This window comes from Chionomys nivalis, chromosome 6 (assembly GCF_950005125.1).
Source record: "Chionomys nivalis chromosome 6, mChiNiv1.1, whole genome shotgun sequence".
NCBI lineage: Eukaryota > Metazoa > Chordata > Mammalia > Rodentia > Cricetidae > Chionomys > Chionomys nivalis.
The window spans coordinates 86,574,813-86,594,616 of NC_080091.1; the positions used below are offsets into that span (position 1 = coordinate 86,574,813).

General features: G+C 43.0%; 1 protein-coding gene across 2 annotated transcripts; it reads right to left on the minus strand.

The window, feature by feature from the left end:
* Positions 1 to 731: 731 nt before the first annotated feature.
* Positions 732 to 16,152, minus strand: Grsf1 (G-rich RNA sequence binding factor 1). 2 transcript variants are annotated; one of them, XM_057772422.1, is made up of 10 exons: positions 15,704 to 16,152; positions 13,619 to 13,775; positions 12,441 to 12,596; positions 11,576 to 11,719; positions 10,696 to 10,831; positions 7,013 to 7,200; positions 5,574 to 5,695; positions 4,633 to 4,768; positions 4,028 to 4,104; positions 732 to 2,454 (listed from the first exon to the last, which is right to left on the minus strand). In XM_057772422.1, exons 1-9 carry the CDS (start codon positions 16,055 to 16,057, stop codon positions 4,055 to 4,057), a joined length of 1,443 nt encoding a protein of 480 aa, XP_057628405.1. In that variant the 5' UTR covers positions 16,058 to 16,152; the 3' UTR covers positions 732 to 2,454; positions 4,028 to 4,054. The 2 variants fall into 2 exon arrangements, with proteins under 2 accessions (XP_057628405.1, XP_057628406.1); XM_057772423.1 differs by lacking the exon at positions 15,704 to 16,152 and adding an exon at positions 15,453 to 15,635.
* Positions 16,153 to 19,804: the final 3,652 nt, after the last annotated feature.

Here is a 19,804-nt window from a genome sequence, read left to right on the forward strand (position 1 = left end):
AAAGCATAGGCAACAAAAGAAAAACCTGCAGAACTAAAGGTCTCTCTGTCTAGTTGAGTTTGTGCTGGACTATAGTCCCACCAATTCAGCAGGTGAAGGCACTGCAGACCCAAAAGCTGAAAATTTCTGCAACTTATCCAGTGTGCTGGCCAGTTTTCTGTCAGTTTGACACATCTGCTCCCGGCAGCACCAATTACTTCAAAGAGGCACCAAAGAAACTCCATATGGAGTTTGCTTTCTTTATGGCAAAAGCTAGCCATGTAGGCAAAGAAAATGCCCTTGCCTCAATTGCTACCAATCACAGTCCAAACTGGACCAGCAGGATACAAGAAAGGCAACTGCCACACTTTGCTCAGACAGGTAGAACGGTTCTTCAGAATTCCTGCTTCACAGGAACATCGGTCAGGTATGCTAAGCCTGTAGACCAAACATGGATGCCACAACATTACAGAGGAACTTTGGGTGACTGTCCAGGCAGCTTGAGATTAGGTCATTATGTAACATTTCACCCCTTCTGGGTCTTTGATGGAGTTGAAGACTAGATAGTTATAGCTTTTCTCCGCTATAATAAAAGATAAGTTAGGTACAAAACTTTGGACTTTCATAGTAAGTTTTTTCTCTAACTTTGTCAAATACAAATAGACTAAATATTGTAACTATAATTCTTACTTAACAACTTTTTGCCATTTATGATCTTACTATGTAAGAGTTAAAACCTTTTTAGTTATGATAAAAAGGAGAAAATGCTGTGGAATAATCATCTTGTACACTGTAAAGGTTTGTCACTTGTATTGGTTTAATAAAATGCTGATTGGCCAGTAGCCAGGCAGAAAGTACAGGTGAGGCAACCAAACTAAGGATGTTGGAAGGAGAAGGGTGGGGTCAGGAGTCACCAGCCAGATACAGAAGGAGCAGGAGATGAACATGCCATGCTAATAAAGGTACCACGTGGCAGAGCATAAATACGGAATATGGGTTAACTTAAAATGTAAGAGCTATTTAGTAATAAGCCTGAACTATCAGCCAAACATTTACAATTAATAATAAGTCTCCGAGTAGTTATTTGTAAACTGACAGGCAGGAGAAATGTCCGACTACAGTGGGAACAGTAGATTCAAGTGCAGCTGCAGTACCAGTGATAAAACTTCAGAGAGGATTTGGAAACCGCAAACTAGGAATTGATTACCTGGTCCTAGACCAGATTCCTCAAACAAGAACATCACACACACACACAGAGAGACAGAGACAGACAGACAGACAGACACAGAGAGAGAGAGAATATGAGCAATATCTGTTGGTGGCAGCTGTCACCCTAAAAACAAGGTAAAGAAAATATACAGGACTTTGATTGTTTTACACAGGTATACATAAAGTTAAGTTTATTAATGACTATTTTTGAAGCCAGCCATTTTGTCCAATATTTAAATAACAAGCTATTTAGTATTAAAGCAGAAGATACTGCCACAATGTGACAGAAATACAGCTCTATTCATAAACCCTTCACACAATTATATATTAAATGCTAGTTTTATTTAAGCAAGGCACCCCTACTTGTTCTAAAATATGAGGTGGCTACCCCACTGGAAAAGCAAATGAGGAGAGTTGGATTGTTTTATTTCCAACTAGACCTGGTTTAAATCAAGTGAAGCTATGAATGTCCTTACAGTCTGGACTGCTTTGATGTCACTTTATGATTTCAAACCTAACAAACAACCTTATGATTTGTCCAAAACCAAAACAAAAAAAGATAAAGAAGGAAAGAAAGAAAAAAGGTAAAGGAAAGGGAGACTCAGTGAAATTTTAAATTAGCCTAAACTTCTGATACAGACAGGTGCCAACGTTAAAAGCCTTTATAGGTCAAGGCTTAGGGAGGCAGAGTGATTCTAGTGTTTCTAAAGACAAAACTGCCAAGTGACCACTTATGCTCAATAACCTGTAGTTTGTATTTTTTTTAAAAAATTTCTACCCCTAGGCAATCAAATACAGACAAAATTAAACACTACTTGACCAAATCACACGGCCTTATTAAAGTTCTGAAACCTTCCCTTGCTTTGGTAAGTGTCTGGTATAAATACATCACTATTTTATTTCATGAGAAATTTTATATCAGAGCTTTCAGTCATAGGCAAAAACAAGCAGGAATAAGGTTCTAAAGAGCAGCACTGAATGGAAACATCTTACAACTGCAGTATATCCTCTATGACAGAAACTAAGTTACAGAAACCAGACTTTTCCAACCAGACCTAGGACTGTTTAAATGGTATTTTAAATTTGTAGCTTATTTCATAATCCTAAACTGAATCTTTCTCGATCTAAACACTCCACTGTGAATTTTCCTTCAGAGCACTGTCGTCAGATGCCCAGATCCTTTCTCTAGCGGTCACAGTCAATCAACCGGATCTTTGTATCCCATGTTCAAGAGAGATGTGCAAAGGATATGCTTCCTGCTTCATCCTGAAGATAAAAATAAATAAAAAAATTATTTATTCACAATAAAATATGTTTACATGTTTTCCTACATTACATAAAGTGACAAATTCAGCTTCACCCCACTAAACTAGTGCAAATTATCCAACAAATCAATTAATATAGATAAGGAAAATTAGACATTAATGTATGTACAGAGCCTAGAATCCAGAAGTGAACATAAAAATATATTTTGTGGAGAACCGAGCTAAAATATGTGTTTAACAGTTACAATGTATTGCCGCTTTATGTCCAAAAATATATTACCTGTGTTTTTAAAAGACAGTAAGTTCCTTAAAGAATCTATCACCACATTCAGAAAACAACTAAAGTGCAATATATTGAATACATGTAAACATTTAAGGAAAAAGGGCACTTCGAACTCATAACTCAAGCCCTTTCTAAAAAGCCAAAACAAACAACAGAAAGATCAAACAGAGCCAAATTCAGTCTGAATCAATGATAGGAATGTCAGGTAGAGGACTCACCCCTCATCAGAGAAAAACTATTACAGGGACCCAAAACAGGCAACGTGCAAAGAATGACTGTGGGTGGCCAGCCCCACCGACACATGCACTACACAAGCCCACCCCTAGGGCTCAGGGAGAACCTCATAAGGGGGAGGGTAGTGGAAAGGATGAGAGCCAGACACTCAGCATGCCTGCAGGAGCAGCATCTTCTAGACTTGAGAGAGAAGGCTGTACAGTGAAATCTCAAGAGTATGGCTGCCTGTAAGACCTACATAATGTCACCATCAGTTGACATGTCAACATGTATGGAGAAAATTTCACAAGGCTGCACCTTAGATCAAGAACTATAGGCAATCAGCTGAGCAGTGATGGTGCACGCCTTTAATCCCATCATTCAGGAGGTAGACACAGGCGGATCTCTGAGGTCAAGGCCAGCCTGGTCTACAGAGGGCAGCCAGGACTGTAATATACAGAAACCTTGTCTGAAATGTGTTCCCCCCCACCCAAAAAAAAGCTATAGGCAATTCCGTAGGGATGAGAGCTGAAATAGGGTATCCAATCCTGAGTGCTCACCTCAAAATAAACACACAGACAACACTAAATGGACCCAGTAGGGGAAGTGTATGTGTGCGTATAAAATAATCAATGCAGTAGTCATTAATTTGAGAGGACGGAGGGGGGCATGGGAGGAACTGGAGGAGAGAAGGGTAGAAAAGATGTAAATACAGCATTCAAGTATGAAATTCTAAAAAGAATGTGTGTGTGTGTGTGTGTGTGTGACAAATGAGGAAATGTACTTAAGTTTTAAAGGGATAAGAAGATAATGTAAAATACATTTCTGTGTTGATTACAGCTATTAAAACTATGGAATTAGTTTAAGCATACAGCATTAGGTGAGGAATTATGCAAAAAGAATCTATACAAAGATGATGCTTAAAGCCACCACACAATTAAATTTAAAAAATTTTTATATTGATGCTTCACAATTATTAATTAGATCTTTAGTGAAGAGAATTGTTTCTGCCATATTATCAATTAGTGAGTCTATTATTAATTAATGTAAGTTTTTTTCACAGTTGTAGCTTAATTACCTCATCATCTGGGGTTCTGTTGAACTCTTATTTTCCTTTAGGACATGAATTTAGGAACAGCTCAATATACCTATGTTCTGAATATAAAAAAAAAGTTAGTTTTAGCAAAGACCAAAAGACTTAACACCCTCTTTATCCTACTTCAGAGAGCAACACAAATCCTTTATCCTTGCCCTAATTAGACACAAACGAAGCTAAGTGTGGTGACATACACCTCTATCCCTGACTACTTGGAAGCTGGAGTGGAGGATCACTGGAGTCTCTAGAGTTTGAGATCATAGGTTCAGTAGGTTAGTCTGGATAACAGTGAGCTCCCCATCTCAAAATGATAACAACAACTGGGTGTGCTGGCCTCTATCTTTAACCCTGGGACATAGGAACCTGAGGAAAGACAACCGTGAGTCTGACATTGGTCTAGTCTACAAAGAAGACTCTGTCCCAAGCTAAATATACACAAACACAAAATTAAAAAAAAAAAAAAACAGACATCAAGGAAAACTAAATCTAACAGAAATAAGTAAATCAGTTTGGTAGTACTAAAGGAATACAATTTGCCAAAGGAAAACTTCTAGGCACTTGACAGGAAAACAATGGGTCATACTCACGAACATGGGACCGGTCCTTGAGCATAGCTGCTACGGCGTCCTCATGGGTCTTAAAGTGCACGTCAGCTTCTCCAGTGGCCTTCCCACTAGAGCTGTACTCCATAGTGATCCTCACAGGCTTCAAGGGAGCAAAGAACTGAGCAGGGCCAACAAAAACAACGACAACAATTATGAATTGTACTTTTTTTTCCAGCGAGATGGCTCAGCAAGTAAAGGCCCTTAGCTACCAAGCCCTATACCTGAGGTTCAATTCCAGAACCCACATGGTAGAAAGAGAAATCTGACTCCGGCAAGGTGACTTTTGACTTCTATATACAAACCATGGTTCTCCCCACCCAAAAAAAAAAAAAAAAATTCATACAATAGTTTTTAAAAGCTGTTGCTAAGTGCCCAAAAGCCAAAATTTCCAGACAACCGTGAGAACACAATCATTACTCCACAGAATCTGCTCCTAAGCTAGGTTCAGTAGGTTAGTTGTATGAAGTGTACTTCAACGTGAGAGGGAGTATCAGGGCACCGCCCACCGAGGCAGAGGAAAATGCAAAGGTGCAGCCTGAGTCTAAGACCCAAACTAAAAGTACATGGATTGCATCAACTTCCTCAAAAACCACCTCTCCTATTCCGATGATTAACCCTACACCTTAGTTGTCTCTATAAAATCCTGATTTTTCCACCTTGAATTATAATTGTTTTTTTGAAGTGATAGGGTCAAGGATGGCCAAGCTGGCCCCAAACTCCTGGGACCACGTCCTGTGTCAGTTCCACACTTCAGCTACAGAGGATGGGACAAGTCTCTGCTGGGGTGGGAGGGAGGCCTCGCCAGAAACACTGCTTTCCCCCAGCCTGCTCCAAATTAACACAAGTTCAACTTCAGATGCACAACCCTCTGAGGCTTACTGGCACACACATTTATAACGTCTCTGAGGCTTACTGGCACACACATTTATAATGTCTTGGGCGTTCGCTTGGAAAGGCAAGCCCCGCATGTGGACAAAATGGAGTGAAGGTGCAGACCCAAAGTCGACGGCCTCTGGAGGTTTCTCTGACGTCTCCTTAGGCAGTTCTGTAGAAGAAAAAAATAGAAGGACACAAAGCTTCCAGAGCTGTTAGCCGATAATTAGATATGACCTTTAACTCAAAATCCTCTATTCATCTTGACCCAGAGTACATGAACTTTAAAGCCAAAAACCTGAAATTTCTGCTACTTTACATCACTTAGGAACTCAAACCACTCCCAAATGAAGAATTTATCACATGTGATAAGAAGATAAAGGGGCATTAATAAACTGTAAAGTGGGCACTAAGAACAAAAAGACAGCAGACACAGTGACAGGACGATCCCGGAGCACTGGATCCATCTGTGCGCACTTCCAAATTTCAAAAGACCCCAAATGTTGCTTTGGAGTCACAGATGAAAGAAAGATTTAAATCCAGAGGCCAAAAAAGTCCTTAGTCAACATCCCACTCTATCCAAATCATTCCCCTCATGCCGGGCGGTGCTGGCGCACACCTTTGATCCCAGCACTCGGGAGGCAGAGGCAGGTGGATCTCTGTGAGGCCAGCCTGGTCTACAAGAGCTAGTTCCAGGACAGGCTCCAAAGCTACAGAGAAACCCTGTCTTGAAAAATCCAATCAATCAATCAATCAATCAACAAAAGAAAAAAATCATTTCCCACTTTAGCTTAAATGCTGGCATTTTGCCTTGGTCTATTACATTTGCACTGCACCAGTTTCTGAGCACCTACAAAATGACAGTGTAGACAAACAGGTGGCGCCCGCGCAAAAGCCTGGTGGTCTAGAGCCACAGCACCATAGAGCCATGTGATGCACAAATAAACAGCCACACGCACACAATAAATAAACATAATAATAAAAACTAATAAAGGACTGAAGCTTCTCTAGTAGAGGACCTGAGTTCAGTTCCCAGACCATATTAGGCAACTCTCAACTGCTTTTAACTCCAGCTCTAGAAATGTCCTTTGGTCTCCACTGGTACTATCACATGGACATGGACACACATACACTAATTAAAAATAGTAATGTTTAAAACTAACAGTAGCTGTCAGCCAAGTTCAGTCAGTAATGGCACCCACCGCCAACCCTGACAACCTAAGTTCTATTCCTGGGCTCCCTAGCGGAGAGACCCGACTCTAGAAGTTGTCCTCTGACCCCCACACGTGTGCATGCCCACCTGGACTCATAAATATACATGCAAAATACATGCAAATTTTTATTTAAAAACATAATTTGTGCATGTAGACTAAGTACATTCTACGCTCGTATTCAATCTTTAACTCAACACCCCTATTCTGTCCATGAAAACAGCTCAACAACACCTAAACACACTACAAGGCAATCCTCAGAAGAGGCAGGACCTTACCTATCTCTTTATCACTTTCAAAAGCTGTCACAGGCTGAATATCTTCATTTACTTCATGTTCCTCAAATACTACTTCTGGCTCAGTTATATATTTAGCAGAAGGAGATGACAATACCACTTTCTTTCCCTTATGAGCTCCAACATGTGTTCGAACTTCATTTCTTCTGCTTGGGAATATCTCTATGTATCTATATACAACAAAGCAAAATGAAAAGGCACAAATTAACTTTACAATAAACTTAAAAAAATAATAATTCAGTATGTGTGGCTAGAGATATGGCTCAGCAGTTAAGAGCTCTTGCTGCTCTTCCAGAGGACCCTTGTTCAGGTCCCAGCCCCCATAGGGGGCAGCTCACAGCCATCTGCAACCCCAGCGCAAGGGACTCTGACATCCTCTTCTGGCATCTTGGGGCACTTGCACACACAATATACCAATTTTTTAAAAAATTAAAATAACCAGGTTATATATATTCCAACAGCTTATGAAACATGGATATCCAAAGACAACAGCAAGAATAAAAAGCCCACCTACACATTAATTCATGACAAGTGCTTTTGACAGAGTAGGTCAACATGATAATTTTAGTAATATTGTTGCCAAAATATCAGGCTCATTTCTGTATGTTTATGCATATGGCACTTTTTAATTAGGTAGTTTTAAATGTATGTTTTTTGAAAGAGATTACTATTATTATTATTTGGTTTCTCAAAAATAGGTTTTCTATGTATAACAGCCTTGGTCGTCCTGGAACTCAACTCTGTAGACCAGGCTGGCCTCGAACTCAAGACTTGCCTCTGCCTCCCAAGTGCTGGGATTAAAGGCGTGCACCACCACTGTCCAGCACTTGCGAGGTAGAGGCAGGTGGATCTCTGTGAGTTCAAGGCCAGCCTGGTCTACAGAGAAAGTTCTAGGACACAGAGAAACCCTGTCTCAAAAAACCAAAAGAGAGAGAATAAGAGTACTGGGAGATACTGTTCAGCTTTTAAGAGATAAGACACAGGGGGAGATGTTTTCTGCACTGACTATGGAAAGTTCTCAGGCCACTAGAAAACTATTACATAAATCTGACCATACATAACCTCAGTCATCTTCAAGCTTCCTTTTCCAAAATGTATTTTTTAATTATTATTGTGCAAATTACTGCAGAATATTTGATCACACTGAACCCCAAAATTGCATTATCTACTAGAAAAACCAGTTTCTAGTTGTGGTGTGGCCTAGCACACACCTTTAATCCAACAGCTTTCTGCTTGAATACTGTAAACAGGATTAAATAGAGTCAATTATAGGTCAAGAGGCAGAGAAGCAACTAGTCAACAGGAAGAGAACAGAAGATTATTAAGAAAAAAAACATAGAGAGTAGGAAGGACAGCTAAGAAGACCATATGAACACCACTTCTTTGAATAACAGCAGCAGTGACACACACATTAATATTCAGGAGGCAGAGGCTGAAGTATGACAAGTCTGAGCCAGTCTGGTCCATTTTGTAAATTTCAGGCTAGTCTAGGCTACAAGAAAGACCGAGTGCCAATAGGTAAGAGCACTTGCTCTTTCCGAGGAGCCATATGTCCCCATCATATGGTGGCGCACACCATCACTAACCCCAGTTCCACCAGATCCAACAAGAAGCACACATGTGGTACACATATATGCACACACACAAACCAGTCACAGATAAACAAAAATAAATCTCTTTAAAAAAAAAAAAAAAAAGTCCTTGTACCCTCCAGAAGAACCCAAGAACTCTGATCAGTTCAAGAGGATCCTGAAATACACAAGCTTTGAAAAGCTTCTTCTCCTTTTAATTTTAAAAGGAGCTAAGTAAAAGGCAACAAAACAGCCTGGAGTTTGCTCAGCAGTTAAGAGCATTTATTCTTGCAGAGAACCCTGGCTCAATTCCCAGCAACCAAATGGTGGCTCACAACCATCCTAACTCCAGTTCCAGGGGATCTGACACCCTCTTCTGACATTCCTGGGTAATAGGCATGCATGTGAACAAAATAATCCAAGTGAACAAAACGTAAGTAAATCTAAAAATTTTTTCTAAAGAACATTGCAAAACAGTGATTTAAAAAAGTGTACAATTTTTTTAATCTCCAAAAATGAAGATAAGGGCTGGAGAGATGGCTCAGAGGTTAAGAGCATTGCCTGCTCTTCCAAAGGTCCTGAGTTCAATTCCCAGCAACCACATGGTGGCTCACAACCATCTATAATGAGATTTGGTGCCCTCTTCTGGCATGTATGTATACACAATAAATAAATAAGTCTTTAAAAAAAAAAAAAAAAATGAAGATAAGCACAGATCTCTCCCACCTCATTTTTATTATATTCTAATATGATCAGAACATGAAACACTAAACAAGACAACTGACTTCAAGAAGCTGATCACCGTATTTTTAAAAGGGGAGGGATGGATGGGCTAAGGAGAAGGCTCAGATGCTTGCTACACATGCATGAGGCTGAGTTCAGATCCCCAGTATCAATGTAAAAGCTGGGTGTGGTAACCTATCTTTGACCTCAGAGCTGGAGGGGAGGAGGGCAGAGCCAGATGGATCTCAGGGACTTGCTGGCCATCAGTCTGGCTAATCAAACCCCAGGTTCAGTGGAGCTGAATAAGTAAGGTGGAAAGAAATTGAATAAGATACAATATTAACTTCTGGCCTCCAACATCGTCATGTGCATGCACACACAGTAATACACCACAAACATAAAATGGAGAGGAACTGCTGGCTCACGCCTTTAATCCTTTAATGCCAGCACTCAGAAGGCAGAGGCAGGCCACTCTATGAGTTTGAGGCTAGCCTGACCTTCAGAGTGAGTTCTAGGATAACCAGAGCTGCATAGAGAAGCTGTCTTGAAAAAAAAATAAACAAGAAAAAAAAAAAGGATAAAACAAAATAAAGGAGAGGGACTGTAAAAAAATGTGGACGTGCTCTAGTTTCCTAAAATTGGTGGTATTTGTGCTACAACACATGGACTATCTGAAGGGCTTAGATCCTGGCTCACAAGTCAACTATAAAGACATTCTTGCCGGGCGGTGGTGGCACACGCCTTTAATCCCAGCACTTGGGAGGCAGAGGCAGGCGGATCTCTGTGAGTTCGAGACCAGCCTGTCTACAAGAGCTAGTTCCAGGACAGGCTCCAAAACCAAAGAGAAACCCTGTCTCGAAAAACCAAAAAAAAAAAAAAAAAAAAAAAAAGATATTCTTGTTACAAATGGGAAAATGTGATTGACTGTGGGAGCTATGAGCAATATTTTAATAGGTGCTAATGTTGTTAAATGTTACAATATTGTGATTATGAAAGAAAACCTCATTAAAAGCACCTACTAAACAAAAACAACAAAGAAAGTTTTTGCTTGGCAGTGGTGGCAGCTGGGAGACAGAAGCAGGTGGATCTCTGAATTTGAGGCCAACCTGTTCTACAAAGCTAGTTCTAGAACAGCCAACATTACACAAAGAAATCCTGGGTTGAAATACAAAAACAAAGGGAGCACAGAACACGGCTACACTCGGATTTTAGGACTACCTGTCACTTAGACCTCACTCAACATTAGCGAAGAAACGAATCTGAGAGATGAGCACTTAGTGGTTCACTGTGGCATACCTACTTTTCTAGGTCTGGACAACTTGACATCAACACACTCATCAAAATGACCTGGCCAACAGCTGCTCCACTCACCTGTTCCCAATCTCTTCCCTATGCTTTAGAAGCGCTTGGCCGGCCATTTCTGGTTCTTCAAACTGTACATAGGCTTCCCCTGTTTTTCTTCTTCCTCTATAGTCCATCACAAAAGTAATGTCTACTATGTTCAGTCCTAGAATACAAAAGAATTTACAAATCAGTGCTGCCAACAGCACTTTCTTCATTAGAGTTAACAAGTTTATTCATGCACTAATAAAATTTAGGTACTATTTGCCAACTTCAAAGCTGTACAAGCACAAGGACAAACAGTTATTATGTAACCCAAACCTCAGGACTTATCAGGCAAAGGCAGGAAGATACAAAAGCAAGGTCAGATTTGGCTTCATACTATATTTGAAGCCCAGAGAATGTTACAAATAAACACACATGTCTGTCTGTCTTTGTCTCTCTCAAAGTTTTTCGTCAGTCCTCTACCCCCGCCCCCTTGGGCCACTGGTTATACTTTAGGACAGAAGCAAAGTTACTGACATGCACATTTTGCAGTTAGAAGTTAGATGATGCTTTTCTTCCTTCTCCTCCTGCGGTTGGGATTACAGGTGTGCACTGCCATACCCAGTTTAGGTGGCACTGGGATCTAATTCAGGGCTTTGCGAATGCTAGGCAAGCATTCTACTAACTGAGCTACATCTCCAGCCCAGATGCTTTTAAGTCATGTAAATTATTATTGTCTCAGACAAATATGACCACTATTTTAAGAAAATAGTTTCTTCATAGTTAAACAAATGTCATGGAACAACTCTGAAAGTTGACATGACCCAAAGATCTGCCTGAAAGGCTGAAACATCTCAGAGGTACAAAAGGAAGACAGCACTGGGAAAGAGAACATCAGTCCAAACACGCTATAACTGTCCAGCACCTGCAAAGAAGTCGACAATGTCTTTCTCGTTACAGCTATAAGGAAGTCCTCTCAAGCGAACCACACCATCATTTACCACAGGAGAAGACTTGACCTGCAGGTTCTTCATTAAGGCATCCACATCTTCATTGTTTATCTCATACACTACAGAAAAAAAGCACAAAAATGGATTCAAAACTTATATAACAAAGGAAACGCAACTTTAAAAAAATCAATTACACTGCTACTTAAATTCAAACATTAATAGCTTTAATCCTTATGAATTTCTGTCAAGAATGTATTAAGTAACATTTATTGAATATTTACTGTGTTCCAGTTATAACCTTAAAAACTGAGATTGAGCTAAGGAGACAGCTCAGTAGTTCCAAGTACACTAGAAACCATAAAATGGAAGGAGAGAATCATCTTCTTAGAATTGTTCTGTGGTATTACCTTGTGGACCCTACCACACAAATAATCAGAAAAACTATCTTTAAAAAACAAAACAAAGCAGAGCTGAAGAGACAGCTCAGCAGCTAAGGGCATGTAATTTTCTTCCAAGAAGACCCAGTCTGGTTCCCAGCAACCATATCAGGTAGTAGTTCACAACAGTCTGCTAACTCCAGCTGCAAGGGATCTGACACCTGTCACCCTCAGGGCACCAGCATTCACTTGAACATTCCACAGACAGACAGATAGACACGCACGCTTCACTTTCACAAGCTGTAAAATTAACATTTTATTTGAAAAATGCTATATAATGAAACCTAATTCTTAGTAAGCTAATAAAATCTGTACGATGTGTAACATTTAAGTATGCACCACTGTTAAAGATCACATGACAACTGCCTTGAAAAGTTTAAAGTCGGAACCAGAGTCTACACACCTTCCACATAGCGCTGCCCCATGTACATCCGGTGCTTTTCTAAGGCCTTCTGCACGTCCTGTTCGGACTCCATCTCAATTAAGGCATCACCCCTCCGTTTCCCATCTCTATTTAAGAGGAAATGGACTCCATTTTCATTGTTGCGGATTCTGCAGTCTAAAAATATATGATTAAAGTCACTTAAAAATAGAAATCAAAGTTTGTCTCAACTTTACATATCACTACAATGCAATTTCCCAATAATGCAGGAACCAAAACTGCCCACCAAATCTTTTCATCTTTTTCATGGACAATATATTTTTATCATATTTCCCCTCCTCCAACCACTCTCCCAGATTCTTTACTTAAACCATTCAAATGCTAATGAAGGTGGTGGTAGAGTCTAAAAATGTTCCAAGTAAAAAAGATCTGTGGTGCATGCCTTTAATTCCAGCACTTGGGAGACAGAGGCAGGTGGATCTCTTGAGTTTGAAGCCAGCCTGGTCTACACAGGGAGACCCTGGAAGAGGCAGGGGAAAAAAAAAAAAGCAAACCAAGCACAGAAGCTCATCACTCACTGCCCAGCCATTAAATGACAACTTGTTTAATACTAACCACCTTCCTTTAAAAACATATCCATAAAGTACTTGCCACAAAAATAATCACTACAATAATCTAAACTTGCCCCCTTTCCTGACACCAAAAGACAACTTTATACTGCCCATTTCTTATCATGGAAACCCAAGACATAAGTAGTCAGGGGCTTACAGAACATCAGACCCACACAACGCCACCGAGTTTACAGTGGCTGATACATTCAGTTTAAGAGGAAAATATAAAATCACAGTCAGAGGGATAATAAAAAACTAAGCACACACTAGGAAATCCCCCAAATGTATTAATAGAAGGACTCAGTGCAACTGATCTAAATGCATGACAAGAGCAGCTTCTACAGATTCCCATGGACATAGTCAAGCACATAGGAAAACAAGTGTTAACTGATCTCACATCTGTCATTTTAACACGACTTATTTGTGCTAAATCAGTCTTTAAGTATGTACTACACATAGCACCCACAGTGTTATGGTATGAAGAGGTAACCCGTCCTCACCCTGAGAGAGAGCACTTAGACTTGGATTTTTGTAGGACTACCTTCCACTCAGACCAAGCTACTTCCTTAAAACACATGTAAGACATACCTGAGAAAAAGTTAAGAACATCCTCCACGGTGCAGGACCAAGGCAGTCCCTGAGCTCGAATGAGATAGACATCATCCACCTCCTGGCCTAACTTAGATGGGCTCAGTTCGTACTCAGGTAGCGGTGGGAGGTCTTCCAGGTAGGTAGTTTTGGACTCCTTTCAAGAAAAAAGAATTGTAAAAACATTTCTTGGACAACCTGCTTAGAAAATGCTTACATCTACAAATAGATGCACACGAAGTTACTTCAGGTAGAAAGCACACTTCTCCAATCTCTGGTTTCAGAGTGTGTCTCTCCATGTGGCCCAGGCCGCCCCAACCTCACCATAATCCTCCTGCCTCAGCCTCCAGAGTGCTGGCTATAGTCTTACTATATACCAGTGCGGCTTTGTTTGGGGTTTATATTTGATATCCTAAGACAACATACAAGTATGTTCTGGAGGTAGTACATGCACTGAAGCCACCACTGCCTTCCCAACACTGGCAGTAAGAGTGCGTCCATTAAAATCGGTACAACAGCTCCTTCAATTGACTATACTTAAGGGTCCTACACACAAATCGCATCAGGCCATCTCAAAGCACTGACTATCTAGAACAAGGTTAGACACTGAACAAGATGCCTTAAGTGTTATAATTAAAATACAAGGTTAGACACTGAACAAGATGCCTTAAGTGTTATAATTAAAATACAAAGTACTCTAAATTTCAAAAAATACAGAAAACAAAAAGAATAAACACACAAGATGGCCTTACAAGAGTTATAAAAGATACGACTTTCCAACTTGAGAGGCATGGGGAAGTAGTAGCATTTGAAAAAATGGCTATCTCATTTGTCTAAACTGGACAGTAGAAGTAAGAGTCAGACTCTGGCTGGCAAAGAGAACTCAGGGCCACACAGTAGCCGAGGATGGCCTTGAGTGTTGGACTCCATGAAGGATACTTAACTCTGTAGGCAAAGGAAGTTAATAAAGAGACATTGAGATGTGGATAAAAGATGAACGTGAGAACAAGAGGATGCTGGAAAGAACATCAAAGGCCACGAAGCAATAGCCTGAGACACTCACTGCTACTTTCCCGAGTTTTCCCAGAATTCCATAAACATCAGGCTTTTGCAGAGAAGGGCAGCAGAAAGTATTGGGCCGGGATTCAAATCAATTAGCTCAGCTACTGGCAGACATGAGCCATGCAGATTAACCTCCCAAATATCATAAATTCAAGCAGACGCAAAACTGAATTAAGATAAACATGGCCCGTGGCATCAGGGGGTAGGGAGACCAAAAGCGTGCGGGCACTTCCCCGATGCCACCTAAGACGCGAAAGCGAAACAGAGGACAAAATAATTGCAATATGAATTTTTTAAACGTCTTTCTTAAGAGAAGGGAAACGATAAAGAATAAGAGCGCAGGTTCACATCTGTGGTCCCTAAACCCTCATCCACGGTCGCCCCCGCCCAATACTCGTTGCCCCCCCCCAACTTCCCACGGTCTCCCCTGAGCTCTCCGCATCCGCGGACACCCGCGGCCCGAAAGGCCCTTCTGTCAAGACAAGTGGACTTGCAGAGGTGACCTTCAGTCAAGTGGACGGCCGCCGGCTCCCCGCGGACGCGGGAGAGGGGCGCGCGGGGTCCGTCCCCAGGTTAGCCCACGTTCCCGTGCGCGCGGGGCTGCGCGTCGGTGGCCGGCCGAGGAGGCCCGAGCCGCCCGGCCTACCGCTCCCACCGCACGGCCGGCCCCGACCCTCCGCGGGTTCCGGCCTCTCAGCTTCCCCTCCGGCGGGCAGAAGGCTAAGGAGGGGACGCGGGATGGGGGGCGTCGGGCGGCCCCCCCAAAACCTACCATGGGCCCGGCGGGAAACAAGGCCTCAACATTCACCCCAGCCACACTTACACTGCCCAACCGCCCAACCGTCGGAGGGAACAAAACAAGGAGAAAAGCCGGGGCCGGGAGAGCGTCCCTTGTTCCCGTGCCCAATAGGAGGACGGAGCGGGAGGGAGGCGGGGGTGCGGCGCGTGCCGCGGATCCCCGGGCGCGCACGCGAGGCGCACGCGGACGGCGCGGACGGGCACGGGCGCGCGGCCGCTACCTACCTGGCTGTAACCCCGCGCCGGGCCCGCGGCGGCCGCCAGCGACGGCGGGAGCAGCGGGGCGCGCAGGGCCGAGTAGGAAGCGGCGGCGGCCGCGGCGGCGGAGGGTCGGGCGGGCACGGGACCCGCCAGTCTCCCGGCGGCCGCGGGCCCGAGCTGCAGGCTGCGCGTCTGCGAGGCAGCGGCCGCGGCGGCCCCGAGCAGCAGCAGCAGGCGGCGGCGGCCCGAGACGCCCGACGGGAAGGTGCCGGCGGCCGAGTAGAAGGGCAGGCAGGCGGCGCCGGTGCGCTGGCAGCTGCTGCAGTTGCAGCCGCAGCCCCGGAGCAACGCCCCTAGCACCCAGCGCGTCCCGGCCATGGGATCCGGAGGCGGTGCGGGGCCCGGTGGTGGCCGCTGTGGCGTGAGCCGAGGGAAAGCGGAATCCAGGGCGGGGGAGGGGGCACCGCGCACATGCGCCGCGCGCACCGGGGGCTGAGACAGAGACTGGGAGGTGAGCGAGCGGCTCCGCCTGGGCTCCGCCCTGGGGGCGGGGCTTCCTGGCCGGTAGGGGTGCGGACGGGGTGACCTGAGAGCTTCGGTCCTGGTCAGGGTAGAGCTGAGAGGTTTCTGGAAGGAATGTGATATCCAAAACGTGTTGGGACGATGCTGAGGGGCCGTTGGTACCCTCAACCTTGAGATAGGTACAGAAGGCCAACTCTGATGGGAACTGAAGAACTGGTTTTAAATTGTGTGTGGATAATTTATGTTATATATAATCTCTATGTATAATATATATATAGTATGAAGCCTTAAGACAGCAAAATCACAAGTGTATTATGAAGCCTTACTTAGTAAGACAGCATAATCGCAAGTGGACATGCAGAGAGTTCACATAGTAAGTGATGAGTGGTTGTGCAATTTTCCTCCTGTGGCCAGGACCTGTCAAAGGCAAAAAAGATAAACACGAGTGAGAGTTCTTAGATTTAAAAAAAAAAAAAAATGGGGAGGCTGGTAGTGTGGGAGAAATTTCTGGCGGAGTGGGGTGGTGTAGTTTGGTGGCAGGATAATAACCCAGATGGCCCCTACCTTACCGTAGGGGTGTGGATACCAAAAAAAAAACAATAACAACAACAACAAAAAAAACCACTTCACTCTGTAGACCAGGCTGGCCTCGAACTCAGAGAGCTCCCCCTGCCTCTACCTCTTGAGTGCTGGGATTAAAGGAGTGCACCACCATTGCCCAGCCGAAAAAAAAGAAAAAGCTTTCTATCATGAAAAATTTCAACACATTTTCAACATTCAACTTTTTTTAATTTCTAGAAATAAAGAAATCGTCTGGATTTTTCATTTTGCCCCACTGCCAGCTAGCTCTAAAACATTTTCTCTTAAGGTAAAATGTGTAATGGTCAACTTAGGGTATTCATCTTAAACCAATACAGACTTTTTAAGTGTTTTTATTTAAATGTGTTGTGTGCCTATGGACACCAGACAAGGGCATTGGATCCCCTGGCACTGGAGTGAAGAATGCTTGGTTGTAAACCATCTTGGGGGTGCTGGGGATTGAACCTGGATCCTAGAAAAGAGCAGACAACGACCTTGGACACCAAGCCATGTCTCCAGTCCTTTGAAGTAACATTATGACATTAGACTCTTAGATATTCAAGATTATTTTATTCAAACTTTAGCTTGTTTACCCTGGGCTACTTGTAAATAAGGAAAGCTTGATGTGGGAGTGATTTCTTTCTAATCTGTTGCTTTCATTGGTTAATTAATAAAGAAATTGCCTTGGCCCATTTGATAGGCCAACCCTTAGGTGGGCGGAGTAGACAGAACAGAATGCTGGGAGAAAGAAGCCAAGTCAGGCAGTAGCCATGATTCTCCCACTCCAGACAGATGCAGGTTAAGATCTTTCCTGGTAAGCCAGCTCGTGGTGCTACACAAAATATTAGAAATGGGTTAGATCAATATGTAAGAGATAGTCAATAAGAGGCTGGAACTAATGGGCCAGACAGTGTTTAAAAGAATACAGTTTCCGTGTAATTATTTCGGGTAAAGCTATCTGGGTGGTGGGAAGCAGCCCCCCCCCCCACTGCAAAAGCTAAGTGCAGATAAAAACCTTTCTCTGCCCAAGAAGAAAGAACAGAAAACCTGACTGGTTTGTGTTCTTTAATACAGTTCTCATGGTGACTCCCAATCCTAAAATTATTTATATTGCTACTTTATAACTGTAATTTTGCTACTGTTATGAATTGTAATGTATAAATATCTGTGTTTTCCTGATGTTCTCAGGTTACCCCTGGGAAAGGGTCATTTGGCAGTCTCGGGGCCATAACCCACAGGTTGAGAATCATCCTGGAGGTTTGTCTGCTTTTTCTCTTTCCTTTCCAGTTCTCGGTACGGCCTAGAGATGCCTCCCAAGCCCTAGGTAAGAAATCGTATTCTGAGTTATATATTCCCAACCAGATCCTATTAAATGTTTCCTTTTTAGTGCATCTATTTGTTGATTGTGTATGGGGAGGGTTGCAGGTGCCATGGCATCTGTGTGGTGGTCAGAAGATAGCTGGCGAGTCAGCCCCCTCCTTCCATGTGAGTCATCGGGATGGAACTCTGGTAGTCTGGCTTGGCAGCAAGGGCTTTCTGCACTGAGCCATCTCTCCAGCCCCCTAAATTTTTCTTTCAAGAAAGAAGATGGATAACCCCTTCATTGCAGATTATCATCCTAAAGTGCAATCTACTTCTGTCCCTCTTCCCTTTTTGTGTGTGTGTGTGTGGAGGCCAGAGCCTCAGATGTCGTTCTGTTGCTCTCGACCTTAGGTTTCAGCCAGGGTCTCTCACTGGCCTGGAGCTCCCGGCTTCCACTGACTTGACTGTGTCTCTCTACCTCCTGGTATAGTATACATCCTGGGGTCATGGGTGTATACTAATGTGCCCCGCTTTACACTGGTGTTAGGGATCCGGACCCAGGTCACCATCATCACATAGCACTTTACCCTCTGCCCTCTGACCCATCTCACCGACTACTCTTTTTACGTGGGTTTTCAAGACAGGGTTTCTCTGTGTAACAGCCCTGGCTGTCCTGGAAGTTTCTTTGTAGACCAGACTAGCCTTGAACTCACAGAGATCCATCTGCTTCTGCCTCCTGAGTGCTGGGATTAAATTCATGTATCACTACCACCTAAGATTTCTCTCTTTTTTTTAAATAGGTGCAGCAATCATCCAAAATGTATTAATCAAAATTACCAAAACCCAAAATACATAGAAGGATAACTTGTAGATTTTTTTTTTGTATGTTTGTTTTTGAGACAGTGTCTTACTATGTAGCCCTGGCTGTCCTGGAACTCACTATGTAGACCAGCCTACCCTTGAACTCAAGAAATCTCGTGCCTCTACCTCCCTGGTGCTGGGGTTAAAGGTCTGTACTAACACACCCAGGAATAAAACCAAGGATTCAAATAAAAAAACTCCTTTTTACTTACAGGAAGTTGGGAGGATTCTAAAGGAGAAAAGAAGCCAGAGACTTGTTCAGTTGTCTAACAAACATACACTGTTCATTTTCTGTTCCACCTATAGTGCTATGTGTGCCTTGTGCATCCAGAAATGTCACCGGCTTACAGGTGAACTATAAAGTGATGTTTACCTGGGTATATGTCAGGATTTATAGAGGAAATGGTAGTTTTGTAAATTAAAACTAAGAATGTTTTGGAACATTGTAGCACTGCTGGGCATGGTGGCACAAAATCCCAGCACTCGGGAGGCAGAAGATCTCTGTGAGCTGGACTACTTAGCAAATTGTCAGTCAGCCAGGGCTGCCACAGAACAACACTGTTTCAAAACAAACATTTGTTTAAAACTCCACTATTAGTGGTCCTCGTGTGTGTGCGTGCGCGCGTGCGTGCGTGTGCGTGCGTGTGTGTGTGTGTGTGTGTGTGTGTGTAGCTACAGCAAGCACTCAATCCCTGGAGCATCTCTCCAGCCCATGGTACTCTTTTTCATAATAGTTTGTAATATGATGACAGAAAGCAGAAGGCAGAAGAGATGGAAAAATAAAAATGAAAGACCCCAAGAGGTTATTTGGAGGTGAAGAAAGGAGTAAGGCACTCCAGGAAGTAAGGTCAAAAAGTTGAG